The 27,737-nt window shown below is 47.8% G+C and overlaps 7 protein-coding genes across 7 annotated transcripts; 2 read left to right on the top strand and 5 right to left on the bottom strand.

Annotated features, from left to right (window-relative positions):
- Nucleotides 1-119: 119 nt before the first annotated feature.
- On the bottom strand, nucleotides 120-1,954 carry TRV_05700 (origin recognition complex subunit Orc5, putative; the record flags this gene model as incomplete). Its single annotated transcript, XM_003020190.1, has 3 exons — nucleotides 120-1,205; nucleotides 1,293-1,790; nucleotides 1,868-1,954. The coding sequence occupies 3 exons, from the start codon at nucleotides 1,952-1,954 to the stop codon at nucleotides 120-122; spliced, it is 1,671 nt and encodes a 556-aa protein (XP_003020236.1).
- A 1,680-nt stretch (nucleotides 1,955-3,634) lies between these two features.
- TRV_05699 (RNA-binding protein, putative) lies at nucleotides 3,635-6,777 on the bottom strand (the record flags this gene model as incomplete). Its single annotated transcript, XM_003020189.1, has 7 exons — nucleotides 3,635-4,308; nucleotides 4,361-4,547; nucleotides 4,604-4,717; nucleotides 4,767-4,933; nucleotides 4,997-5,996; nucleotides 6,072-6,321; nucleotides 6,386-6,777. 7 exons carry the CDS (start codon nucleotides 6,775-6,777, stop codon nucleotides 3,635-3,637), a joined length of 2,784 nt encoding a protein of 927 aa, XP_003020235.1.
- A 5,307-nt stretch (nucleotides 6,778-12,084) lies between these two features.
- On the top strand, nucleotides 12,085-15,977 carry TRV_05698 (uncharacterized protein; the record flags this gene model as incomplete). Its single annotated transcript, XM_003020188.1, has 5 exons — nucleotides 12,085-12,105; nucleotides 12,209-12,331; nucleotides 12,397-12,620; nucleotides 12,689-13,090; nucleotides 13,157-15,977. 5 exons carry the CDS (start codon nucleotides 12,085-12,087, stop codon nucleotides 15,975-15,977), a joined length of 3,591 nt encoding a protein of 1,196 aa, XP_003020234.1.
- Nucleotides 15,978-16,197: 220 nt separating this feature from the next.
- TRV_05697 (uncharacterized protein) lies at nucleotides 16,198-17,201 on the bottom strand (the record flags this gene model as incomplete). Its single annotated transcript, XM_003020187.1, has 2 exons — nucleotides 16,198-16,695; nucleotides 16,866-17,201. 2 exons carry the CDS (start codon nucleotides 17,199-17,201, stop codon nucleotides 16,198-16,200), a joined length of 834 nt encoding a protein of 277 aa, XP_003020233.1.
- Nucleotides 17,202-19,727: 2,526 nt separating this feature from the next.
- TRV_05696 (major allergen and cytotoxin AspF1) lies at nucleotides 19,728-20,021 on the top strand (the record flags this gene model as incomplete). Its single annotated transcript, XM_003020186.1, has 1 exon — nucleotides 19,728-20,021. One exon carries the CDS (start codon nucleotides 19,728-19,730, stop codon nucleotides 20,019-20,021), a length of 294 nt encoding a protein of 97 aa, XP_003020232.1.
- Nucleotides 20,022-23,226: 3,205 nt separating this feature from the next.
- TRV_05695 (heat shock trehalose synthase, putative) lies at nucleotides 23,227-25,654 on the bottom strand (the record flags this gene model as incomplete). Its single annotated transcript, XM_003020185.1, has 6 exons — nucleotides 23,227-23,942; nucleotides 24,001-24,110; nucleotides 24,164-24,628; nucleotides 24,687-24,962; nucleotides 25,019-25,422; nucleotides 25,481-25,654. 6 exons carry the CDS (start codon nucleotides 25,652-25,654, stop codon nucleotides 23,227-23,229), a joined length of 2,145 nt encoding a protein of 714 aa, XP_003020231.1.
- Nucleotides 25,655-26,823: 1,169 nt separating this feature from the next.
- On the bottom strand, nucleotides 26,824-27,690 carry TRV_05694 (uncharacterized protein; the record flags this gene model as incomplete). The annotated part of the gene is made up of 1 exon (XM_003020184.1): nucleotides 26,824-27,690. A coding segment is annotated over one exon (867 nt), but the record flags the coding sequence as incomplete, so codon positions are not given.
- Nucleotides 27,691-27,737: the final 47 nt, after the last annotated feature.

Below are 27,737 nucleotides of genomic sequence, written 5' to 3'. Positions count from 1 at the left end.
TTTTTTTTTTTTTTTTTTTTTTTTTTTTTTTTTTTTTTACGTCATTGCTAAGTGGTAGAAGACGAGAAGATCCTCATAAAAAAGGAAATCCCTTGATGCCCCCATGCCTGATTAACCAGTTATCCTAGACCCAAGTATTCTTCAACTTCTACGCCTATCCCATGGGCCATCTCAACAACCCATTCATCACTGATAGAATTTCCTGCGCTAACCATTGCATTGATATTGAGACACCATTTTTCAGCCCCATCCACAACTCCTCCGGCTGCCGCTGCTCCTGCAGAAGCAGGTATGAGGAGACGGAGGCGTTGTAGCGTTGCTAGTTCTGGAAATATCGTATCAGCCAGAGAGATATCTGTGACTAATGGGGGATTTGGATCTATAGCACGATAAACAGCTAACAGTCGCTCAAGAGTAAACGAGTGAGGATTAACAAAGTAACTGCTTCGACCACCACGTGTTCCTCCAGGAATAGATGTGTTGTTGGTTGCTCCTTTAGGAGCCTTGGACTGGCTTGCAGCTTTTCCACCCTTTTTCGGAGTGTCATCTGTTGGATCATCATCTGCTTTAGCAGATGCTTTTGGTTGAATAGTTGTATTTAACCGCCTTCGACGGCGCTTGACCGATGGTGTGAACTTTGAGAAAAGAGATAAATCAAGGCGAGGGGGAATATGAGCCGCGAGAAAGGCAGCAGTCAGCACAAGGGTTGGTAGGTATGGAAGAGACGGTAGAGTGGGAGCAGCTTTTGTTGCCAAAGTCGGAGTATTGAAGGTAGCGGTGAAGTCCTCGGAAACAATTCTATGGCTTAACAGCAGCTCTCCCTGATGTTGATATAGCGATCTGTTCCTCACAAGGAGCCGTGGGAAGTCCCATTCTACCGCAACCCCTCCAGGGGGTGTCTCATCGTTTGTTATAGGTGCAACAAACCGTGGCCATATTTTCTCACACGCTGATTGGAAAGTAGATACTGTACCCCCCGTTGGGCCAATCAATGAATCATACAACGTGGATAAGAATGGAGGGTATAGCTTGGCAGCGGTAGCTTCGGATAGATGAGGCAGAACAGGCGGAGGTAGGTTAGCTAAAATAGCTATGCTTTCTGCTCGTGTGTATGGTGGGAAGTAGACATGGGGTGTGCCGGCTGCATGAAGGAGAAGTGGGCGAGGGGAGAATTTTGAAGTAAAAACCACCGAGGCATTAGGCAGCTAAAGAAATTAGACCGACCTCTCATTAGCTTATGTCCGGCCATTATTTAGTAGGGTAGCTTCAGAGGATAAGTCAAGTCGACATACCATCTGACCAATTTGGCACAATGCTGCCAACAACATTTGTCCTCCTTCCCGCAACTCATCTATTCCGTCTAACAAAAGAACAAATCTTCGACACTCGGATTTGCCTAGAATACTCCCAAGTAGCCCTGATAGTGAGCTTACATGCTCACAACGTAAACTGCCGATATTTGTCCGTTCATCACCAGGTCGGCCAGTGGCACCTTGTTGCATAGCATCAAGGGTGTTCGATATAATCTTCATAAAGAGATGGTTGGCTGATATACACTCAGCAACATTCACTACTGCGTAGCAAAACCGGTGTCCTTTCACTTCATTGTCGGAGGTATGGCCCAATTTCTGCCTTTTAGCTCCGGATATCGCTTGAGGGCTACGGTTCTCTTTCGCATCTCGATGCCCTTGACTTTCAGCATACACTTGCAGTAAGGATTTGAGAATTGTTGATTTGCCAGAGCCCTTGGGGCCATGGACTATTACAGCCGGAGGGGGGGAGAAGGGGGTCTATTTGGAAATAGTATAAATCAGTTAGCATAATGATAATCATTGAACGGGTAGCCTGGCTCTCCGATTTTACGAACACATAGCAGATGGGCCAACTGCCTCGCCTGCTGTTCTCTGCAGGGCCACTGTCGAGAGACAGAGACCACTAGGTCGCTAGGCAACATTGGCAAAAAAAAGGCAGCCTCAGCAAACGGTAGCAGAAATGAAAGGGTGAACTTGGTAGATTCGTTCAATCTTCCATCAACATTTCGCGTCCTTGACGACGTTGAGCTTGGCGCGTTAAATTAAACTTAAATTAGGTTTGAATTAAACGCGCGCCTCCAATTTAAGGTTACCTATTCAAACTCTGGACGATATCAGACTTTAATGGCATGGGTCTGTAGCCTCTTAAAAAGCGTACTCTGCATACGCAAGGCAAGGTTTAGCCATAACCACCTTGATATGATAGCAATTTCGGTACAGAGCGGCCGCTAAGCTTAAGCATGATGCACAGCATAGAACTAAACCGAACGGTAGTCTTTGATTTGTACTTGCGAAACTAACTAACTTGCAAAACTGTATGAAAACAAACTTTAACTTGCAGTATGAAGAAACAACTCGAGGTGGGCTTGCTATGGGGAAGTGTGTGTGGGAAGCTAGGTCTGGGTTCAAGGGTTAAAAAAACATCTTGGTAACATTGAGCATCGATAAGTCGGGGCTCATATAGATACATGAATGCAGAACAATGCAGAACACAACTGATGGTACATAATTTGCTTGCATGGGCATATCAGGGCAGGATTGTAGGGTCATAAAAGGGAAGAATATGAAAGGTGGTCGAAGATGTCATGTGGAGTTAAATGCAGCGGATATCCTTGGGCCATTAACCTTTGACGAATGAGACTAGCCTAGTTAAGACTGGCTAGGTTCGAGAAGGCATCAGGAGCCACACTTGGTATTGAACTTGGGTCAACAATATGTAATGGCAAGGGTATGCAAAGCCCTTAGAAAGAAAATGGAAAAGTGAAAACAAGGGTTAAAACAAGTAAAACACAAAGTAGAATAAATATGGACTGAGCTCCTCAAAAGAGTGAGAGAGCTGTGAAACCGACGACATTCTCACTGTGTTTAGAACACTTGCGCGTAGTATGGCTTTTAGGGATAAGCCAAGACCTAGAATGTTGATTATTGCTGCGGTTAGAATTGTCGTGAAGGGTTAAATGTCCAGAAGAAGGGAAAAGTGTAAGCATAGTAAAGAGAAGAATGCACAAAGGGAAGAAGGAAATAGAGACGAAGGTTAAAAAGGACAAATAAAACAAGAAATCCCGCAAGAATAGGGAATGCAAAAAAGAGAGGGAAAGAGATATTTTGAGGTGGGCGGAAAATATGTAAAAGCCATATTTATGCATCGGCATTATGGCAAAAAGGTGGACATAAGAAGTAAAGTGATATCATCCATATCTCCCACTTAGAAGACTGAATATGCCAAGTTGATTGTGACAATACCAGGCAGATGCAAATTCGTTAGCCCAAGATGGTCCCAAGGACTGGAGAATGGATATGTATCAAAATCATAATATGAAAGAAAAATGGCATCATCAAAGATTCCAAGAAGATGCTTCTTAACGGTATGCAGTCGGAAGGTAGAGAAAGCACTTTGTGTGTATCTGGTGTTTCAAGTCTTGTCGATAATGCTGTCCTTGTCGCGGTAAGAATTTATGTTCTTTAAAATCAGAGCCGTAAAATCGTGAGTCGTGGCATCGTATCTTGCTGGTGTTACAGGGTTGAGAAATGAAAACATTGCGCAGTCATGACATTGAATCTCCACGCAACGAAGTGTTGATACAATTTGGCTTTCCTCCGAGTTAGAACATGTTGAAGCCATGAGGGTTCGAGCCATTGACGCCATTAATGCCGTTCATGTTATTGATACCATTTATGGCGTTGTTGGTGTGCTGGGGAACAGGGCTGAAAATGGTGGTAGCTCCACTCTCGCTGTGAGTAGAGCGAGCTTCAATAAATTCGGACTCGGAGACGGCTGCGGATGGAGCGTTGGCGGAGGCCTCAGTGGAGTTGAACTGTGAGTTGTATTGATTGGGTGGAAGAGTATAAGGCTGTGAGAAGCCACCTCGTACCTCATCAAGAGCCAAGGGAGCTCCTGGGTTCGTTCCGTTTGTGCCATTGTTTCGAGCATGGGAGTCAAGAGTCATGATCTTTCCTGCAATTCGACGTCCATGTGGTTGCGAGCGAATTCCAGGCAGCAAGGGACGGACAGCTTCAATCAGAGTATTGCGAGACTCGGGATCAGCAAAGTCCATAGCAGTCTGGATGACATAGTTTGCAAAGGAGTCACGGAGCATGTTTGGAAGCTCATGAGGAGACAACATCTCCTTAATAAAAGCTCTACGCATATTGAAGTCTGAAGTACGGATACACTTCTCAATGACGTTGGAGCTGAATTTTTGCTTTGAGAGAGCGGGGATGCTTCCCTGGAAAGTTGCACAAAGTGGTCCAGTGAAAAGGGGTTCTCCAAGATCCACTGTATCAAAGTTAGAATGATGAAGCATGACAGGGTACAGGAGTCAACATACAGATGTACTGGATGACGTAGTTGCCGAACGGGTCCTGAACGAGGGAGTAAGAGCTCTTGGTAATCTGCTCAATCAACTTTGCGCGCTGATCGCCAGAAGCATGGTCAATGCATCTCTGAAGAACACAGCAACCGTGGCGGTGAGTTCCAACGGCAACACACTCTTTGCCAACTGCATCATAAATAAACTGCATAAAATAAGTAAATACTCAAGAGAAAGTTTCTGGAAATGAGAAGTAGCTACCTGAGCATCTGGAGCTGATAGGCGGTTCAAGCATTTCTGGATCACATGGTTGCCATTGAGGTCTTGGACAAGCTCGACGACTTGGCCACTAAGGGCATGGATAACAGTTTGGATCTAAAGATGATTAGTAATCAACTATGACATGTCAATAAAGGTGTCGTACCTGTTCAGGGGTAGAAATAAACTCAATCATCTTTTGGAGAGCTCGAGTTCCATGCTGGTTCAAAGCGATCTGAACCAAATGAGGGGCAGCAATGTTGATAAGACCTGTACGTTGCTCATCGTTGGTGAATTCAAGCAGTTTTTGACATAGGTAGTTACCAAATGGATCTGGACTCAATAGTTAGAATAATCAAACATGGAAACGAAATGAACAAGGTGGCGAGTGCATACCGGTCATGAGCTCGACGACGTGCATTTGAGTTTCACGGAAGATGATTTGAACATGCTCAGGCACACCCTCTTCGAGCTTTCTCTGAAGGTACCGACATCCATGCTGGTCCTTACACATTCCATAGATTTCCCCAGAGTAATTCTCGAGAGGAACATTGCCAAAGCGGTTCAATGGGTTCTCAGAATCTCCATTACGACGGTTTTGAGTAGCAGTACGAGGGCTCTCTGCGAATCTACCGTAGTTGTTTGGCTGAGGTGGCTGTGGCGCCATTCCAAATGCTCCGAACATCGGATGACTCTGGACGCCAGCATAGTTCCCATTGAGCTGCAATGGCGCTGGGGCATATGCTTGCATGCTATATCCATAAACTGGTGTTGCATAGGTGCTTGGTGTAGGGGTAGCAGACCCGTTAACGACCGATGGAGCAACGGTGGTTGGAGATGTCAAGACCAGGGCGTGGGACATGGCATTGGGTTGGAAAGCAGACTGGAAAGTCGGAATGCTAGGGCCAGGTTCCTCACGGTCAGAAGAGGACTGAGGGGTGGGTGGAGTGGTGTTTGCGGAGCCACCACGAGAATGCATCCGGCTATGAGTTTGGTAGTTGTTCTGGGTAACTTCGGCCCGTGTTCCAGTGGCAGAATCGCTTTGAAATCCATTTTGAGTGGCAGGAAGATCATTTGTTGAGTAAGAGAGCTGTAAGGAGGTTGGCCTATGGTGTCCAGAGGTATGGTTTTGCTGGTGGGCAGCAGAAGCAAGAGCACCGAGGCCAGAAAGGTTGCTCTCTAGAGAAAGACGGTTCACATGACGCAGAGACTGGATATTCCCATTACCATTTCCATTAGTTTGTGGGGGATTTTCAGCTGAGTTATCAGACCACCAGGACAAAGTGTTTTGCGGCATGCTGTGGTGAACGGCATGATGACGACCATTACCATTATAGTTCTCAGGGACAGGAGTGCGGGAGTTTGCAAAATCAACCGCTGCAGAATTGGCTGAGAGCTATTTAAGGTTAAAGGAAGAAAGTGGGTCAGCAGTAGCTCAGGAAACTACAAAGGATGAGAAGAAAGAACTTACAACTGATGGGTTACCATCCCTACGCACTAAGGTAGGGAATTTGTCATCAGGGTCTGTCATGCGAAGGTAGCTCTTCACATCTGGAGTAGAAACACGGTCTTCGTTCTTGGATTTATCCTCTTCAGACTCCAACGGATTCTTCGAAGAGAAAAGTGAACTGAAACCCATATGGTTATTGAATCCGTTGGTACGAGAGGAGACTGGTGGCAAGGCTGATCCGAAGACGTTGTTTGATAAGGAGTAGCGGCTTCTGTAGGTCCGGTAAAGGATAATCATAAGTAAGTGGAAGTTGCAAGTCAGTAAGAGAAACTCACGCATGACCAGCTCTAAAGCCTGTGAAAGCAGCTCCGTAAGTCTGCTCCGAGTTTCGACGCAGACCCATCCCCATGCCAGTACGGTTGGCAAAGTCCTGGTTAGAAGATTGGTTGGTAGCGGGGGATGTCACTTGGGAAGTAGGAGAGAAAACACTTCCAAATGGTGACACGGGTTGTCCATTTGAAATAGAAAACCGAGCTGGACGAGATAGAGCAGTAGGAAAACCGCTGTCTCGATAGTATTCTGGAGGAGTGGTAGGCTCGCTAACCGGGCCACTGAGACCGACCTGAGCAAGGTCTCTGGCAATCTGGTCCATCTCCTGACGTTCCTTTTCCTGCTGGAGGTCAAGGATTTTCAAGTCTGCTTCAAATCGGCGTTTTTGTTCCCGCATATATTCAATATGCTGTCGTTTCTTCTCAAACTAGGAAGTTTGTTAGAAGGAGTATGGTAAGGCAGAAGCGTTATGGAAAGCAGTGATCTTCTAAACAAGGAGAAAAGGAAGGCAGGCAGGTTAAAGGAGAGAGAAAGGTAGGACAACGGTAAGAGAAAAGATGGAAGAAAAGGAGAGATCGAGAGAGGGAGTTAGGAGGGGAAGAGGGAGAGGGAGGAGGGGGAATTTAAGGCGAGGCGAGATGTGGGTAGGAGGACAGAAAGTGAGGAGGGTTTTCTGCTCACAAGCTGGGATTTATGGAGGTGGGTTGCCTATTCAAGCAACAATTAGTTAGTCTATCGGGTCTCCTAGTGAATTGGCCAAAAAATGACAATATCAAAGTGAGGACAGCCTGATATCCAGCTTCACTTTTGACCTGACATCTCGATCACGCCATCCGAGGGCCAGGACAAAGCGCGTATTCAAACTCACCGACGACAATATATCCAGCTGCTCGGTCTGCTTCAGTGGTTGCTGATTGAAACCATTCCACTGCGGCAGCACGGCCGACTCAGTGGTAAAACGACGCTGCATGGTCGAACGGACCTCGCTGGTTGACGGCTGCGCGTTGATACTGTGCACGAAGCCTTTCTGGCTTCCCTGGGGCGATGGGAACGCAGAGAAGGGCGATTCTGACGGAGGAGACTGAGGAGAAGGGCCAACGAAGTCGTCGAGTTTCCCACTGAAGCTGTTTCTAAAGGCCATATTCCCGGGCATCTGCTCTCGAAAGACCGCGAACATGGTCAGACATGACGCAAAAACAAAAACAAAAAAAAAAAGGAACGTATATACACGCAGACGAGGAAAAACAAATCAACACGTTATTATACGCAAGACATATATATATCAAACATCAGTGCTGGGGAGCGGGACGTCGTCGAGATGGAGACGCCCGGAGGTTTTCTGGCGCCTGAAATAGATTTCAGGGGAGGTTCGAAAGCGGTGAGCTTCTTCCCGCGTCACGGCAAAAAAAAAAAAGCCAAACGAGGATGAAAGTTGGGAACAACGCCCGGGAAGTCAACCGCAGGCCAGCACAGAGACGCCGGATGGCGAAAAGGACGAAGGCAAAAGGACAAGAGGAAGAGGCGAAATCGGGGACGAACTTACGGCTGCAGAGATCCTTATTATTCGGTTAACAGGGTGGGAATGGTGAAATAACTGAAGGACTTGGGCTGGAGTTCGGAGGCGGCAGATCCCGTTCAGCCAGCGCCCTGGCTGGTTGATTCAACCGCTCTGCCGCTGTCAAACCAGAAATCAAGGCTCGGATCAGCCTTTTCCTTCTTCTGTTGGCTTACACAGTGCCGGTGCTGGATTTACGGTCTCCCTCTTGGGCTTCTTTTGGCGGGGTAAACGGTGCTGGTATGAGGCAGCGCTGGGGCGGGTCAATTGTGACCAGAGGGTCGTTCCAAGGGTGGATGGTGTCTGGCGAAAAATAAGGAGTGAGCAAGGGCGTCTCAGAGATCCGCTTTAAGGAGTCATAAGGCTGAACAGGCGGGAGAAACTGCCCGGAGGGGCTAATATACATACGGTTTTATCTCTCCAAGCCAGAACGGTGAGAGAGCATGGAAACAGACAGAGCCGGTCGTCGAACGAAGCGAAATCGAGCAAGGTCGGTTGTTGTACAGAGCATGGGAGCGCCCCTGTGAGACTTGGGGAGGGCCAGCAGAGCAGGACACGGGAGGGAGAGGGAAGCCCAGGGAGAGAGAACAGAAGAGGAGGAGAGGAGAGAAAAAGGAGAAATCGATGAAAAGGAGGAGGAAGAGGGACCAAATATTATGTGATGGACAGCGGGGATTCAGTTCAATGGCTTGCAGCAGCTCAAGCATCAAACGATGGAAAGGCAACCTGGAAACCCTATGTTGTCTTGTCCCAGATAGACATCGAATAATAGCAACTGCTCTGGACGAATGGCTGGCCTCCTCACTCCCCTGAATACTCAACCACGCCTAAATATTCGCCGATTTCTATTTTCTGATTGGAATACGTCTTGCAGAAACCTTCGAAATTCTAAACAAATAGGGTTGCGTCAGGCAGGGCTACCCGCTGCCTTGGAGGTTCCACTGAGGGGTCACCGCTACTTCGTTCTTCGCCCAACAACTCGCTGTCTTTGGCGCTGCATCCTCGTTCGCGAGCCGGTACCAGTGACCTGACCCGACGCCCTCCCGAGAAACGAGCCGCGGGAAGAAAGGGCGGGGATACAGCAGGCCTAGTACGGAGAACAGCTGGGCGGATGGTTTGTCTCGAAAGTTGACGGGAAACGTCCATCCCATTTGCATTTGCTTGTGCTAGGGAACTGACAGCAGAAGGAGGCGTTCAGAGTAAAGCTGCTGTCGGCTAACGAGATTAGTGTTTTGTGCATCTTTGACGACGCATCAGATTGCAAGGTACATGGTGGCATTTCCTAGGTGCATCCCTCTCGATATATGCACGACGACGTGGGTGGAGAACCTCCAGCACCCGATATATGGTCCAATCAAAGGAGTCCGGAGTCTCTAACTTCTCAATCACTCACTGACACAAGGCCCAGAACCTGTGCATCCTGCGCAGCGTGCAGCCGTAGGGTCTGTCCGTTATAGATTTCGCCCTTATCATAACTACGAGAGGCAACCGGGAGCAAACGAACACCCTGTCTATCTTCTTGCCTCTCTCGCTTTGCCTGTGAGAGAGAGACTCGGGAAGAGAGTCATAAACGCTGATCGAACCTTCAAGTCCAATGAATGCAGACGGGGAACTCTGATCACCGCCGCCCTTGAACCTCTCGACGAAAAAGAAACAAGCATCCCCAAAAAAACACACAGACGAAGTTTCAATCTGATTTCTCGTCATACTCCCCACATCATCAACCAAAAAAAAAATTCTCGCTCTGGGCCAGTTATCAAATATTACGGTCGCGGATACGGAGCACGTAGTCAGGAGGCTGGAAATGCGGAGAAAGGCTTAGTTACTATATCCCTCTCTCTCTCTTTCACTCCGTATTTCTTTTCCGTGCCTTGCTTGCCCTCTCGAAGAAATAGGAAAGGAAAGTCGCACGGCCAAAATATGGATTGGCCTGAGGTCTTTGCTTTTTTCTTTTTATCTTTCTTTGAATGGGGTTGTTGGCTCCAGGCACCCTTGACATCTGTCTTCATTCCGGGACGGGGGTCCGTGTCTCGTTACCTTGCTGCCTGGGAAATTCTTCAGATATGGGATTTGGGCTATTTTTGTAAAGTGTGCCTCTAAACCTGGCAGTTACATCGAGGATGGCATCCGGTCTGGTCAGCATCCCGACTTCGAATGAGCGGTGGAAATGCCAGCACAAGCATGGAAGCGGCCGCTAAGTTTCGAAGTATGCAAGCTTGCCACGACGCACCATCACAGACCCAGCCGTTTGAGCAAGATAAATGTACTTTTTGCGGTACAACATGCCATGTACCGTGCCGTAGAAGGTTGCCCCCGCCCTTCGTTCCCGCAACTCACAACAGATATTTTGGGGACAAGAAGAGTCCAATCATATCCTTAGGGTTATTCATCTCTTAGAACACATCTACGATTTCGCGGAGTATATGCTGATGTCTCTCTAGGTTCTCTCCCGATCCAACCATGTTGCTTCCCCAGGTTTTAGCGCCAAGTACACACTCAAGGAGCCCTGTCATCAACGTATGCGGCGATTGGCAGCTCACTTTCCAAATGGTCCCATTCTCCCGCGGGATCGTTGGTCGGTGTACGGTGTAACTTGTTGTCAGTGCATTGAGCTTCATTTTAAACATCGAGCAAGGCACTAGATCTATCCATGGCTGGCAGAAAGTTGAAGTTAGGTCGTCTCTACTACAGCCTTTTTATCAGCCATGGTTCTGCTTGATGGGTACGTTTGTTACATTTCTAATCCAACCAAACCACCTTCGGGCTCTTGTATTTCAGGAATGCCCTCTTTACTCCAGTGTGTATACATCGCTTGCAGAGTATGCACGGGTCCTTCGATCAAGCATATCTGCGGCAATGAGTTGGTCTTTTGCACCCTGACCGGGGATAATGCAGGCTGCTGTACAACCTGGATGGAAGTTGTTGTCAAGCTCCCCACTTTACAGTGTTGATTCTGATAGCCGCATACCATCATTGCCGTCCTCATCCTAATCAAGTCAAGGGTACGAGGCACTTTAGGTATGCACCACCCTACCGGTTAGGTATCGAGTCGGTGAGGCCGCAACGGACGGAAAGCAATGATACCTAACAACCGTATCTGATGCTATGCTCCCTTGACAGCCATTTCCGATTTTGATGCCTTCGCTTAACAATTCGACTTTGTGGGTTGAAGAAACTCACCTCCAATTTAAGGTTGATCTTCATTCTATAGATAATTGTATCTATTAAATGATTTACCACACCTTCTCTGGGCTTGTATCTAAGCGAGTGGGTTGTGAGAAGGTGAAATTCCTCCATGACTGATATATCATCATAACAATATGAAATCTGATGGTTGTAATTTCATTATATATGGTTGCGCAAAAAGGATACTTTTTTTGTCGAAGGTCGGGCAACGTCCGGTTGTGACTTTTTCAATCATGTCCATGTTGTCGAAAGGTTAAGTATTGGGTTCAAAGGTATTGTCACGGGCATCATTGGGCAACTTGTGCGTTGTGCTCCGTAATTTCGCTACTGTTCATCCTGTAGAGAGGATTGTGTACCTCGTTACCCATATCACTGGGATCCTATGCAACACAGGACAAAAACTAACTGCTGCTTTCAGGCAATATGTGTTTGATTAGCAGTAAGATATCGGATATTTGAATCCCATTCTTCGGTATAGCAGTGAATTACATCACCCTCCATTCCCGATTAATTCCTGAACTGTTAGGTCTTATCCGTGGGCCGTGGCGATGTCCTTGCCAATATGCGGGCCTACAATAGTGCCATCCAGTTATAAAAGGAGTAAGAGAAGAACTCAATAGACCCCTGCAGCGATTCAAGCGATCGATCATATCTAGTGGTATAAACTTGGTGCAATGTTATAAGCTTGCTGTCATCGGCCTCGTTGATGTCCTGGCGTCTTCGAAGCGCGGGCAGGCGGCTCGGCGGCATTCCGGAGAAACAAAAATGCGGGGAGCTTCATTGGAATTCCCGGCCCCTCCAATCAAGCATCATCGAAAAAAAAGTTATACAGAAATGACACTGGCGGATTGTTACAGACTTATTCTCACCATGATGGCTTGACGCAATTATAGCTCTTGTTTTGATTTTCTTCTTTTCTTTGTTTCCTGGTTCATGCGCCCCTGGGATTAATAGCACGGAACCATGCCTCCTCGGAAGAAGGCGGTAGGTCCGAGTGTCGGGGGTGCGGCAGGAAATGTATGTGTGATAGTGCCTCAGTTATTCATATTCGCAAAGTCTCAGCCAGAGTGCTAACCGTCTAATACAGCTTACATCCTCCCCAGGTGCTCGGAGACGATCTTCTGGGAATGCTGGCGGAAAACTCACAGAAGATCCGCACGACACAGAAGCTCAAAGAAGGAGACATGCGCAAAAAAGCAGACGATCTGATGTACGCTTTTGGGTTTCTATTTTACGGAATAAGAAGTTCCGGAGTGTTCTAACAAAGGCGTACAGGACTTTGAGGCCCTCCTCGAACCATTTTACTACGATAAACACTTGACGGACCCAATTAATACCGAAAGAGATAAATGGAACCTATTACCGGCATTTCTCAAAGTGAAAGGTCTCGTCAAGCAGCATATTGACTCTTACAATTACTTCGTTGAAGTCCAACTTAAGAAGATTGTGCAGTCCAGCGCAGAGATTCGCAGTGACATTGATCCAAAGTTCTATATCAAGTATGTTGAAGGTGCTTGCAGGAAATTGCGCAAAGGCTGACTTATATTTTTTTCAATTTCAATTGCAGATTTCATGACATATATCTTGGAACACCTCGGCGAACCGATGAAGAACAGTCAGGAATCAAGGTCGATTCCACAATAACCCCAAATGAATGTCGACTTCGGGATATGACCTATGCTGCTCCTATCTTGGTTGACTTCGAATATGTCCGTGGCCGTCAGCGAGTTAAGCGAAACGGTACTGCGATTGGCCGTATGCCTGTCATGCTCCGGAGTTCTAAGTGTGTGCTATCAAATAAGTCGGCACGGGAAATGTATACATTACATGAATGTCCTCTTGACCCCGGCGGATACTTTATTGTTAACGGGACGGAGAAGGTCATTTTGGTGCAAGAGCAGCTGAGCAAAAACAGAGTTATTGTCGAAACAGATCCAAAGAAGGAAATCGTACAGGCTTCAGTGACAAGGTATGCTCAAAAGAAGTTGATATATATAACTTTACTGGATTGCTTTTACTAATGTACGACATATAGTTCTTCGCACGAACGAAAGTCCAAGAGCTATATTATTATGAAAAAGGGACGCATCTACCTCCGACACAACGTTTTGAATGACGATATTCCGATCGTTATTCTATTGAAAGCTATGGGAATACAATCCGATAAGGAAATGTTGCTGTTAGTTGCGGGAGTTGATATGGAATACCAGGAAGACTTTGCGATAAACTTCGAAGAAGCTGTCAAGCTGAGTATATACACCCAGCAACAGGCTCTTGAATACTTGGGCGCGCGTATCAAGATCAATCGGAAAGCTTCAGGCTTTGGGCCTGCACGCCGAAACTATGTTGCAGAAGCTATCGAGGCCATATCTTCTGTTATAATATCCCACGTCCAAGTGCAAGATATGAACTTTCGGCCGAAAGCTCTCTACGTTACTCACATGGCCCGGCGTGTGCTCATGGCAAAACTTGACCCAAGTTTGGTGGATGATCGTGACTATGTTGGCAACAAGCGACTGGAGTTAGCTGGTCAGCTCCTGGCATTGCTGTTTGAAGATCTTTTCAAAAAATTCTGTTTCGACATCAAAATGAACATAGATAAGGTCCTAAAGAAGCCAGTACGAACTGAAGCCTTCGACGCCTACCCGGTCGTTGCTATTCATGGGAATCATATCACCCAGGGAATGAACCGTGCAATTGCAACCGGTAACTGGAGCTTGAAACGTTTCCGAATGGAGAGAGCCGGTGTCACCCATGTTCTAAGCAGACTGAGTTATATCGCTGCACTCGGTATGATGACCCGAATAAGCAGTCAGTTTGAGAAGACACGCAAGGTTTCTGGTCCTCGTGCACTTCAACCCTCGCAGTTTGGTATGCTCTGCACCTCAGATACCCCGGAAGGTGAAGCGTGTGGGCTTGTAAAGAATTTGGCACTCATGACGCATATCACCACAAACGACGAAGAGGAACCTGTCCAGAAACTTGTCTTTACTCTTGGTGCAGAGGATATACAAACTGTTGGAGGTAGAGAATGCTTCGGCCAGGGTGCTTATATTGTATTCATGAATGGATCCCCGATTGCGTTGACTAGGCGACCGAAATATTTCCTCAATGCCTTCCGGCGTCTACGACGAATGGGCAGGATATCGGAATTCGTCAGTGTGTTCATCAACCATAACCAGAAATGCGTCCATGTTTCCACCGATGATGGTCGTATTTGCCGCCCATTGATCATCGTCGAAAAGAAACGATCTAGGGTTACAGCTCGACATTTAAGTGCTTTACGAAATGGCACGATGGATTTCGACGATTTCCTCTCTAATGGTTTGGTGGAATACGTTGATGTCAACGAAGAGAACGATGCAAATATTGCTGTCTACGAGAGAGAGATAGACGCAAACACAACACACCTAGAAATCGAACCATTTACAGTCCTGGGAGCCGTTGCAGGACTGATACCTTACCCCCATCATAACCAATCTCCTCGAAATACCTATCAGTGTGCTATGGGTAAACAAGCCATAGGCGCGATTGCTAATAACCAATTCCTTCGTATCGATTCTTTGCTCTATGCCATGGTATACCCGCAGAAGCCGATGGTGAAAACTCGAACCATCGAGTTGACAAACTATGACAAGCTCCCAGCAGGACAAAACGCAATGGTTGCCGTGATGAGTTATTCCGGGTATGACATTGAGGATGCTCTCGTCTTGAATAAGGGGTCAGTAGACCGTGGATTTGGGCGCTGTCAGGTCTTCAGAAAGTATTCGGCGAACCTCAAAAGTTATTCGAATGGGACGAAGGATAGACTCGTTGGTCCGACGAGAGAAAACGGAGTATCGATTCGGAAACACGGTCTTCTGGACAATGATGGCTTGGCTGCAGTTGGAGAGAAAGTCAGTCCAGGAGAAGTATATATAAATAAGGAGACACCAGACAATGCGCTTTCATCCGGCATCACTGGCTCTGATGCAGGTTTACCCGTGAAGTATAATCCCACGCCTCAGACCTACAAACTCCCTGATTATAGCTACATCGACAAGGTGATGATATCTACTACCGAAGGCGAGAGCCAGCTGATCAAAGTTCAAACTCGGCAAACTCGACGGCCAGAAGTTGGTGACAAGTTTTCATCTCGCCACGGACAGAAAGGTGTTGTAGGAATCATTGCGGAGCAGGCAGACATGCCATTTACGGACACAGGCTTGGTCCCTGATATCATCATGAATCCTCATGGTTTCCCATCTCGAATGACTGTGGGCAAGATGTTGGAGCTCGTTGCAGGAAAGGCTGGCATTATTTCTGGCCAGTTTGGCTATGGTACCCCTTTTGGTGGCAGCCCTGTCGAAGAGATGTCTGCTATCCTTGTGGACCACGGGTTCAGCTATGGTGGAAAGGATTACTTGACCTCAGGTATCACCGGGGAGCCCCTTACGTACTATGTTTTTACCGGCCCGATATACTACCAGAAACTCAAACATATGGTCCAAGATAAAATGCACTCACGTGCCCGTGGACCTCGAGCGACGCTTACCCGCCAGCCCACAGAAGGTCGATCTCGAGATGGAGGTCTCCGCCTAGGAGAAATGGAGCGTGACTGTCTGATTGCGTACGGTACAAGCCAGCTTCTCCTTGAGCGGTTGATGATATCGTCCGACCGTCATGAGGTGGATGTTTGTGAGAGCTGTGGATTTATGGGCTATTCCGGTTGGTGTCAGCGCTGTAAGTCCTCTGTGGGGGTGGTGAAGATGGTTATACCATATGCGGCCAAGTTGCTTGTGCAGGAGCTTTTCAGCATGAATGTCGTAGCGCGGTTAAGGCTGCAGGACGAGTTCCCTGAAGATCGAGGCATGTAGCATGTTTTATCGTAGCGACTTTCAAGTTGGCATATTTTTTGGGATTTTTGCATTAACGTGGGTTCGATTGACTACTGGGACAAAAAAAAAAAGAGAGAGATAGACATCCAACATAACGAGTGTTCGCAATGTATATTAGTGAATGACATACATCAGTGATAAGCAAGCGGACGAAATCATCGAGTCTACTGCGCCTCCTAACTAGGCAGTGTTTCTGTCTTTACTTGGCAGCATCCATCTTCTGCTTTGCGAGCGATGCAACACTCTGCACATCCGATTGGGTGATGCTTCCAAACTGCTGTTTCCAGAACTCCCAACGTTCAGGGCAAAGTCTTGCCTTGCCCTTATACAAGCTTCCGGCAGCGAGTGGCTGGCCTCTGTTTGGCTGCTCCTCTGTTTTCGCTGCTTCTTCCTCTTCTGCCTCTCTGGCAGCATCACCCTTTGCCTCTTCGAGTAGGTACTGGCCGCTATACAGCATCCATTGTGCTGCTGCAGCAATGTCACACTTGTGGCTTTCCGCCGCGGTAACCGGCGCCTCTTCAAGAGCAGACCGGAGACTCCAGACGGCAAAGTTGGACCAGTCGATCTGGTTGAGATTCAAGAGGCGTGCTGCAAAGGCGTTCTGGTTGATCCATCGCTCGGCCTCCTCGGGGGTGGGAGCCTTGTCATCACTTGATGGTCCTGCAACCGTATGAGCAGAAGCCAGATCGACATTCTTCTTGTCCAGGGGACACGCTTACCTATCCAAGCCTCTCTCATAGCCGGCCCGAGTAAAGGCAAATCAGCCCACATTTTGACGTTGCTCTGCAATGGTATGGAGATTAACATATTACTTCACTAAAATAGGGGCCCCATTTTGTCTGGCTATCTCTATTGAATGGAACTCACCCCCCAGACCTCAATATCAGTAGACGGCAGCTCAGTCAGCGCTTTAATCAGCTCCACCAGGCGGTCCTGAGAGGCATGGTCACTTGGGATCTGCTTAGCAATCTCGATCATTGAGTCCCAGATCTCCAGAAGAAAGCTCTCGTGGTCTTCATTTGGTTTTCCATCGTTAGACTGGCGCTTATCTGGAGTCAAGTCGTCAATCTCCTTGGCAGCAGCGGAAGGAGCAGTGCAGCTACCAGGCTGCAGGTATCCAGTGAGAACTTCGAAGAGCTTCCTATGGACGATCCAAGGTTCACCATCTTCAAGAGATGGGAGACGGAGAGAGAGAGGTGCCATGTTGTCGTTCAGATATGCTATTGCTGCTGCCTGTACAATCAGAAAACCAGATGGGTGGTGGTTCGATAAAGCATGCAGCGGGGTAGTTGTTATATTCTTTGGCACCCTTGAGGATCGGATCACTCTTTAGTTGACTAGTAACTGGTTTTCTGTATGTTTTCTGCTCTGTCTGCCTTGCTGGAGTGGGGAGAGGCCTGGCACCTACAAGTGACGACTGAACATCGACCAAGGGCGCTGTGACGTGACGTGGCTATTGGCTGCGGATAGTCGTCTCCGATTCTTGGCCAGTAAAGTCGACCGGGCGCAAGGAAAGCGGGAGAAAGGTGTTTTTCGTCGGATGGTAGGCATTGGTTAACTGGACAGAGGCCAGAGTGTCCTTTAGCTGTTCTCTGGCTGTCTTCTAGCTTGTTCTTCTGGCTTGTCACTGGCATCAGTATCAACGTCTTTATCAAAGGGAGACCTAAGGGGGGCGACAACCACTTTGAGACCCCCCGTGGGTTTGGTTAAGGTTCGGGAGGGGAGTTTAAAAACGTTAAATGCGCTTATATACACACTCGCCCGAATCGGACTGATTTCCTGTTTAAGAACTAGATGCTGAGATGCGGTGAGATCCTATTTCACCTAGTCAACCGCATATACGTAGCCGGGAGGGACTTTTTGCTCCGATTCGTACCTGGATCTCTACTCCTACAACTATCTACCTGCTGATATATAAGTACCGAGAAGCTATGATGGCCTGTCTTACATAAGACGGCCCGATAGGGTGGTTGGGAAAGCAGGAAAGGATCAAATAAGGGGAGTAAACAAGAGGATTTGCCACAGGTCTAGCAATGCCCGCATGAAGTACGGAGTCAAGAGTAAATAAAAGATAATTTAATCATAATAGTTATAATAAGTGGCCAATGGAAAAAAGGGAGCTTGTCCGGAATTATGTCGAGTTGTGCATCGCGCATAAGCTTGAGCATAATAAGTATCGCCAAGTGAAATAGTTATGCCAAGAGATATTCGACCTGCTTATCTAATGGGATATTGTGGCTAGTGAAAGCGAGAGCCCGATGGGAAGCTCAGATGGCATCAAGTCGAGCAGCTAACTAGCTAGCTAACATTAACTAACCAGTTACGGAATTAACTAACTACGTGCTTACGAAGTAACTTGTTAGTTAGTCGTGACGATCCTAAACTGGCGTCGATCAAACATCAGCCCACGAACCGGGCTGTCTACGGGACCGGGGAGATAGCAGCATGGAGAGGAGTACTCCGTATTCTTCTTCCTTCGGCTGCAGTTACTTAGATATCTTGGAGCTGCTGGCCGAACGCCCCGCTATAATGGCACTGGTCACCTTTGAGGATCTGGAGACTGGCCAACGGTGTGTTAGTGCAGAGATCTGATACCCTATACATGCTACAGGACAGGTTCCACATATCACTATAGAACACCATTTTACAGGCTCTGTGAAGAGGATGTGGTATCCCTGTGCAGATCTTTCTCTCCTTCTTCGAAGCCTCCCGGGGAATACCGGTCGACCTACCTACGGAGGTTTAACGCTGCCCTGACGGATCAGCTAGCAAATACACAAGCAATTCGTTTGAATTCTGGACAGTTCAACAATTCACCGTCTATTCTAACAATATGTGGATTACAGCTCCTTTTATCCTTTTGGCCGTTGGAGAGGAGAAATGATAGTTAATCTACATCCTCGACAGATCACTCCCTCTTTCAGTATCAGGGCCCATCTTCATCTTGGAAGAGAGGGCATATCATGTTATTTTCCATGGCTACGAGCTAGAAATGACCAGAAAATTTTTATCTCGGCCGTCACTTAAATCTGCAGTCGGGCTTCAGTTTAATAGCCAAGACCAAGGCTGATATCCTGCTGGAGTCGTCAAGTTGCTGCAATCCTTCATTGCCATGCCCACCAGGTTAGATAGGTATCCAGCTCCCTACTCACTTGGGTAACCTGGCTTTTACCATACTTCGGGATAACAATCCAACTGTCAAAGCCAAGACAACCAACCGGCCAAGGTATCTTACAATTGGACATGGCAATCCGACTGCTAGATAAGATGTTTTCTCATACCTTCGTAGTCCGAGAAATCTGCCTAGAAATTTAGACATGCTCCTACATAGAACATGTATCATGCTCTATCTAGCAATTAAGCTCATTTGGACCACCCGATTCTCCTTGGAAACCCTATCTCTCTGTCCCTAATTAACCTGCGATCTGCCCAAAGACGATGCAAATCTTGCATCTACCTATTCATTCAGATGACTGCCCAACTGCGACATAGTGCCTGGCAAGGTCTTCTGCATGGCCAGATGATTGTTCGAGCACACAATCCTAGAGATTATCGAGAAGAATGGGAAAGATACGAAGAAAGATGTCTATATAAAGAACCCTTTGTCCTCCAAACTAGTCAGCTTATATCCTCTCATCAACACACAGATCATCGAACGCAACAAAACAGCATATTAACACAGCTCAATCCACTATACGAAACATCTTCCACAAACCAACTCTCGTCAAAATGGTGTCCTTCAAGGCAATTCTCACCCTCTCCCTGATTGGCGCTGCATTTGCAACCCCCATTGAACAGCGAGCTGCAGAGCCCGTTGAAGACTCTGGCGCAGTTGCAAATTCCCCTGAAGGAAGTGGCATGGACCTCGGAGGAACAGACCCAACTGCAGATGCCATTGAGGAGCGCGGCCTGCTTGTGAGAATCATCCTTCGTCAGCTACTCAATAACAAACAGTCAGGACTGACAATTATATCCAGCACGTCCAATGCCATAACGTGGCTCTCCCGGCCGCCGCGCAGGTAATCGATATTGCAAACGCTAAATGGCAACTTGGCCACGCTCCGATCGAGACAGGCAGGTCTGGCTACCCTCACGACTTCCTGAACCTGCAGCACTTCCGCTTCCCTAGGCGCTGCAGGGGCAGGTCTCTCCGCGAGTACCCGTCTTCCAGCAGCACCATAAAGTATACAACTATAACTCTCGCCCCAAAGAGAACCCTGGCCCCTTCCGCCTCATTGCTACTAAGGACAGCCGACATTTCTGCGGCATCATCTCTCATGATGGAATTGGTCACAATCCAAACGCTGGACTCTTCCACCTCTGCAAGTAGATGTATCTCTTGCCACACATTCCGATTTCGAGTCCTTTGACGCACAGCTGACTTGAATATCTAAGTGGTGGAGGATCTAATGATGTCTGAAGTATTGTGGAAGATTGAGATGATTTGTCTGGAAATGCTTAAAAGTTTTGACTTTAATTAATTAAAATACCCTTCAATAAGAGATTATAGTGAACCTTAGGAATAGCTCCGCATTCTCATTAAACACCCGAATAAATCCGTTTAGCCGAACAAAACCAATTCTTCTATGTATACTCTGGATGCACACTGACAATTCCGCTATTCGATAGCTTCTACATACTCCACTCTTCTATAATTTCGCTAGATCCAACCAATAAACTAGTAGAACGGGTATTATTGCGGCCATCACTCGTTTGTGTCGATTTCCCATACTCGTATGGCTCGACAACTGTTTCAAATCGCACGCAGTCAATCGGGTTCAAGTAATTTCGGGACAATAACCCCCCTGCGCATCGGGGACTGCTTGGATATGTAGCGGAAGCCTCAAGTAGTTTGCCGGTATATAAAGAGTAAAGCTGTACCGTCGACAAATCGGTTGCTGTACCCAACCTAAGTTAGCATAGAGCTCATCAGGGGCTTCTAGGAAAAGCGAGACCTACCACAGGCCGCAAGCCCAAGTTCAGCAGAAACATCCAAGTCGTTTAGTGTGCTATAGTTGATCTCGCCGAACCGAAGGTAAGGCGTACTAGATCGGTGACTCCGACTATTTGGATCTAGATGACGCTGGGCAGCTGCTCGAGTGAACCGTAGATCATACATATCAAGCTACGTATTGCATTGTTAGAGCAGAAGCTGTAACTAGGCCCCCATTCCGGTTTGAGGCAAATATGGGTATACGGGCTTGTAAAATCCTTGGATATACTTACCGTATTATCAAACCCGGCAACGAGTACTTTCGACTCGCCCACCATTTTCAGTTTTTTCACGCCATGAGAATGCACCAGTCGTGTAGTCGAGGCAGCGCACCGCCAGTCAGTTAGAGCTACGGCTGAATTCCGCAGACCGACAATCACCTCGCTATTGCTTATCCAGTCAACTGCCATTATATCGGCTGGATAGACATTAAAGCGACCCATTGAGTGCATTCCATGAGCAGAGCTCACAACCGTCAGCTCGTTTCCGTGCCCAATTATGAATGAACATGAATGGGCACCTGGATAGGCGACGGCTGAACAGAAGCTTGCATTTTTCCGCTTAAATACCGAGTAATCTAACGCCCATTGCACATTGTTAGCTAGTCAGTAGTAAGCAAGGACTACTACATCTTTTCGCCTTACTTTGGAACACGCTTCTGCTGCTTCTACCATATATCTCATCAGGCTCAATGAGCTTGCAAACGGCAAATTCGGTGCCTTTCCCGGACAAAAGGCCCTGGGACACCACACTGCATAAGGGTGGTTAGCAGCTGCTTCATCCAGTACAGGCAGATATAATTTGGAAACTCACAGCGCATATCTATCCGTGTTTATAGCGACACTACCAACCTACTGATCGGTTAAGACGCTGCGAAGAAGGAAAAAACCATGGAAAACTTACCCAATCGCAGTGATTGAGTTCGATTATACCGTCGTCAACACGCTCGTCATATTTCCATGGCCTCTTGGACGATAGAGGCCGAAACGCACTAATAAATATCCACCATCAGAAATCCTACCCACTGACAATTTAACCAGGAGAAGATAGGCGGTAAATAACTTACCTAAAATTAGACGTGCTCGTAGCTTTCAGAGCTTCAACAATATCCCGCGTTAGCTATGCGCATTTGATCCGCTGGGGTTTAGCCCACGCACATACCGGTAAGTATGATTCCGGTTTTCGGATCTCGCGCAAACTCATGACAATACTGTCTTCCCCTGCGGCTAAGATTAACCAGCTCTCGGCGCTCCATAAGACTGGCGCACGTCATAGCTCTTTGGCTAAGGGTATCTTTACTCGGTACTCTGCATCGACCTGCTTCCTGCTCGACTCCAAGGACGCCAAGCATAGGACTATAAAGCATTTTCGTCCTCTTCACCCTTTCAAGCCGTGTACGCTCATGATGTGCGACCTTTTGCCGCTTTTTCTTTTGTTGGTTGTAAGTAGGTTGTAGTGCGTGATGCTGGAGTGTCGGGGGCTTACCTTGGACTGTGTCTCGCGTTTATTTATCTCAGCATTCGTGTATTTCGGCTCACTTTGACTTTGGGGTGTATGGCCGGGTTGTATCTTGAAGTACTTCTTCTTTTCAGTATCTAGGGTGTTGTTAGAGCAGTCTACCCGAAAGCCGATTAAACGGTCCTGTCCATCACTTTGGAGAGCCGAGTGGGTATAATATAGCATTTCCCTCTCATTTGCCTTGCTTAAACCAGATGGAGAGTAAGGAATACGACAGTCCGACATACCATAGTAGAATCCGGGTATTGGTCTCATGTTTATGGTACGGATATCATTTCTGAGGTGCCTAGACTTTCACCCTCCTATAAAACCGGATAAATATGGCTATAATATCCTAATTTAATAGACAGAAGGGCATACGGGCCTGTAAAACGACTTTTTAATGCCCTTGATATATCCAGGTAGGGGTATCTTGAATGTTGTAGGTGGCAAGCAAGTTGAGAGAAACCTTCAGTTTAGGTTATCCAAGATTTTCTCGGCGCATTTTAAGCCGCAACTCTTGGTTCCAGCCGCCGGCGCTAGTTACTCACCAACTAGATCGAATAGAAGATAAATTAACGCTTTATAAAGCCGCATAACTGCTAGAACAGATGCGCGAGTGATTCCTAAGCGACTAATTATGTTGAATCATACGTTGAGTAGAGATTTTGAAATAATATGACGCAACTAGGCAAAAATCCAGTGTGAATACGAAACATCCATCAAGGTACTCCGCGATCAGCAACCAAATGGCCTGACATCCACCGAACGCTTCAATCTGTTCTCGCCGCACACATAGGGCTCTCCAGCAGCCTCCCTCGCCATATCATTAATCCACCTGCCATGTGGCTTACACTTATCGCCCTTCGACATCGAGCTGGCCAGATAAAGCCACGACAGGATATTACCGACCGTTGAAACCTCATCACTAACACTATGCAGAGCATACGCACTCATACGGTCATACAGCTCGTGGTCCGTCCATAAGTCATAGAGGTGTTTTGCCACTGCGTCCGTATCGCTGACTTCAACCAGGTATCCGTTCTTGCCATGCTGGACTTGTAGCGGTATGCCACCTGCCTTGGTTGCGATGACGGGTTTACCTTTATGCAGGGCCTCGGAAACCTTGACCTCGAAGCCTTCGCGGGTGGATAGTTGCAGGGCTATTCTGGCTTTTGAAAGGACGACGTTAAGAATTTGGTCGGATGGAGGGATGTGGATGACGCATATTTTCGATTTGAGGTGGGCGAGGTCGCGCGATAGATACTCTATTACCGAGTCGTAGATGAGGGCGCCGTCTGGGTCGTCAACTGAGCCGTGACCGCAGATTAGGAGCTTGGGGGTAGAAACGTCGGGCACGTCTTTGATGAGGTCGTGGAATTTGGCGTAGGACTTGAGAACATCGAAGATGCCTTTAGAAGGATCGAAGCGGGCTACTTGGACGATATATTCATCTATATTCATTTATCGGTTAGAGGAATGTATTGGTCTCTAGAGGGGTGATGTGCTTACCCTGTGGATAGTCAATGGTGGTCATGCCTATCTCCCTGCATTTACCATTGAACACACGACCGTAATATCCCACATCCCAATCATCCATGGACTTATTCAAACCATCAAGCCTGAGCATATTAGTATGCATTCCAACACAATGCAAAACGTGAATAGAACTCACCAATCAGTAGCTGCAGGAAGATATCCCACAGACTCCTTGGGAACCGTACTAGGCACAAACGCCTCAACGGGATGGCTGATAAACAAATCGGCCTGACGGATACTCTCCCAGAAATACTGCCAGCACTCTTCCTGCGGCGAGCCCGGCTGATCAATCAGATCGCTTCGGATCTGTATATGACTTCTGTATATAACAGGCCTGTTGGGAGTCGCCTTTTTAATCAGGGGTATCAAGCCCGGCATCTGCGGGTCGTCGATGATGATTATATCCGCACCTCCCTTCTCAGGCGGTTCAAGGGGCCCTCCCTTACCGAACCAGTATCGATTTGCATTCGCGAATATCCAGTCCGTTAGGTCTCGTTTATGCTGATCCGTTAGTCGTTGGTCAGGCGCAGCCACGCCCTGCAGAATGTTATGGTTGTTCTTGGTGATGCGGAATACACCTGGTCGTGGTCGTGGCACGAACCTAGCCAACCAAGTTAGAATGGAAACGGGAACATAGCGAAAGGCAATTTGTAACTAACCACTTGATGTTCGTTCCAAGGGCATGCGAGAACCTGACGAGAGCATGCCTCATCAACGCCACGCCTCCCCCTTGCGGTGTACTGCTGAAGAAAGCAACCTTGACATTCCGCTCTTTCATATCAGCCGCATACTTCATCACCGCTCTCCACGTACGTTCGTCAACCGTCTTCTCATAGTCGGACAGCGAAGTAAGCACCGCCGTCGACCCGGCGTCAACATCAACCAGTCCCCTGAACCCAACCTGCAGTAACGGCGCCTGGTTAGGTCCAAAGTATCTATTCAGCTATCCATTAGCATCCCGTCAAACAAGGAGTCTGCAACAATGACATACGTAATGCACTTCCTCGCAATGGACTCTGCACGCTCATCCAGAGTCTTCGTCCGCCACAGCTCCATATTAACCCACTCCAACCTCTGCGGACCGTGCGGATCAAGTACGAACGGAACGATGTCTAACTCCGCCCACATCCGCGAGCACAAGGCCGGACACTTCTCAACCAAAAGCGATGGCAGAGCTATTCCAAAGAACTTCTCTAGATGATCCTTCTCGTACGTGCGCAGCTGGTCGATAATGAACTGTGTAATCACCTCCCCGACCTCGCCGGGCTCATACTGCTCAATGGAGAAGTGGTGTTCGCAGAAATCAAGGAAGTAGACCGTATCACGGATCGCAAGGGCAATGCCAATCTGCTTGTCGTCATTCTCAAAAGAGAAGGAAATGCCGCCGTATATTGTCTGCAGTCATTAGCAGGGGAGAGAGAGAGTATCTAAGAGGTTGGTTGGTTGGGCGTACCTCCGACGGCGGTCCAAGCCATGACTTCTTCCTGATGTTTTCTAGAAGATGGTATTTCTGGTATACTGATGTGCGGCGCTGGAAGAGTCTGTTCTGCGAGGTAGCGGCGTCGACTACCTCTGCTAGATGGGGAGTGAAGTGATGCGCCGGGGGCGCCGGATGGTGCGCTAACATGGTCAATCGTCAACCTACTACCAACGTACTACTCAGATAATAGGTAATGATGGTATGTGTGTATAGGTATGAATGGCCTCATGACCGAGGGTATAAATAAATAGACGAGAAGTAGGGGAAGTCGGAGCTGTTGCGTCACTTCTTCCAAGCTTAGCCTAGCTACTGGCCAGGTCAGGTCACCGGGCATGGCCCATGGCCCAATGAGGATGGTAGAGACGTTAGCTAATTAGAGCTTGATGTACATGGTACAATATCAACCTGGACATATCCTGGGGAACAGAGTAGGTATATGGCGACGTTGATGGTGGTTTCGTCATTATCCCGGCGGTTGAGGCATAGCTGCATCATAACGTCCGGGTCCACCATCTATCTGTACGATAGATTGAAAGCCCGCAATGAAAAACACCTTGCATCTAAGTATATGATACAAAAAGATAGCTACTTCAACACCACTCGAGCCAAGATAGATAGGCTCATCCAGCTCGTCTATCCGCGTGGCGAGACGTCGAAGCCGAGAAGCTGAAGTTGTTTCTTTGACGTCCAAGTTAGGTTCGGAAGTTAAAAGAGTATGATTACATAATCACACACATAGAACAGCCGCAAGAAGAGGGAGAAAAGGGAGAGAAAAATGAATACAGTCTAAGAATTAAAACCACACAGGGCATATCTAATAGCTACAAATTAGGGTAATTAAACACTCCAAGGCCCATTCACCAGCCAGAAAAACGAACAGAGGAAAAAGAAAAAGGCAAAAGAAACATAAAGGCAACCCAATCCAGGCATAATACAAGGTATGCATGCATGTATGGTATCCAGTAGAACTTGCCTGTTGCTTTTTATGCACGGATCAAACTACATCACTTCAAAAAAGACTTGCATGCTTGGTATTGGCAAAGGAGGACCAGATTATTTGAATTTTTTCTTTATTTCCGCTCTAAACTGTTTGTTTGTTTGTTAGGCCGGGCCCGGATCCTGCCAGAGTGCGTATATGGGTTCACCAAGCTAGGGTCGTTTGCCGTGCCATGCCAGAGGGGGTAAAATCTGGCCAGCTGTGTCTGTCTGTCTATATGAAGGACAAGCAAAGGGGGAGGGTAAGGGGTGTGTGCGTGAAATTGGTAGTAGTGACAAAGAACAAGAAAAGATGCGCGCAGGGGGGGGTTGTTTGAGCTTTAAACAAGGCAAGAAAAGAGGGAATGCAGCCTCCGGATTAAGATAGCGCGTTTTGGGAAATAGGGGTTATGTTCATTTATGCGCTCTTCTCGTGCTGGGTAGAGACACGTTGGAGGGAGACAACTAGACGAGGATGTTAGTAGCTGAATGGATGCATAGAGTATGTTAGGAGGTGGTGGTGGCTTACCGAAATCTTCGAGAGATCGCTGCTTTTGGCTCTTCTTGGGGCTCTTGCCGTGCATCATGTTGTCGAAGCCAGTGGAGCCCTGGAGGAGGTAGTAGATACCGCCGAGAACGCAGAAGACACCAAAGGAGAAGACCCAGACACGGACGACGGCGACGATGGAGGTCTGACCGCCAACGAACCAGCCGAAGATGGTGAAGAGGGTGGCGATGATGTCAACTACGAGAATAGCACCAGACAACTGCCAGGATGGGATGGAGGACCAGAAAGGACCGTTGGCACGGGTGATGAAGATAAGCCAGTTCTCGGTGAGGGAGATCTCGAGGAAGAGGACGGGGTCGATCTGACCGAAGTTCTGGACGATACCGCCGTCCTTGCCGCCGACGAGCAGAGTGGTGAGGGTGATCCAGGTTCCGATGGCGAGGATGACACCGAGAAGGACGGACATACCCCAGAGCTTGGGCAGGTTCCACTTGACGGGGGTCTTGGAGAAGGGAGCGTTGTCGTAGGCGATGGCCAAGGTAGCGATATCAGCGAAGATAGCGATGAAGACGACAAGCTGGAGGTTGAGAGAGGTGTTGAGGATGGCGATCCAGAGACCCAAGAAGATCTCGAGATGGAGAGACAAGGCGATACGGTAGACGACGTAGGCGTACATACGGTGGAAGATCTGGCGGGAGGTCTTGAGGGCGTCAATGATGGCAGAGAGACCGGGGGCAAGGAAGACGA

The sequence above is a fragment of the Trichophyton verrucosum genome (assembly GCF_000151505.1).
Source record: "Trichophyton verrucosum HKI 0517 chromosome Unknown contig00447_1.f1.exp, whole genome shotgun sequence".
Lineage (NCBI taxonomy): Eukaryota > Fungi > Ascomycota > Eurotiomycetes > Onygenales > Arthrodermataceae > Trichophyton > Trichophyton verrucosum.
The sequence above is the reverse complement of the archived record's forward strand: the minus strand, read 5'-3'. Positions and strand labels throughout refer to the sequence as shown.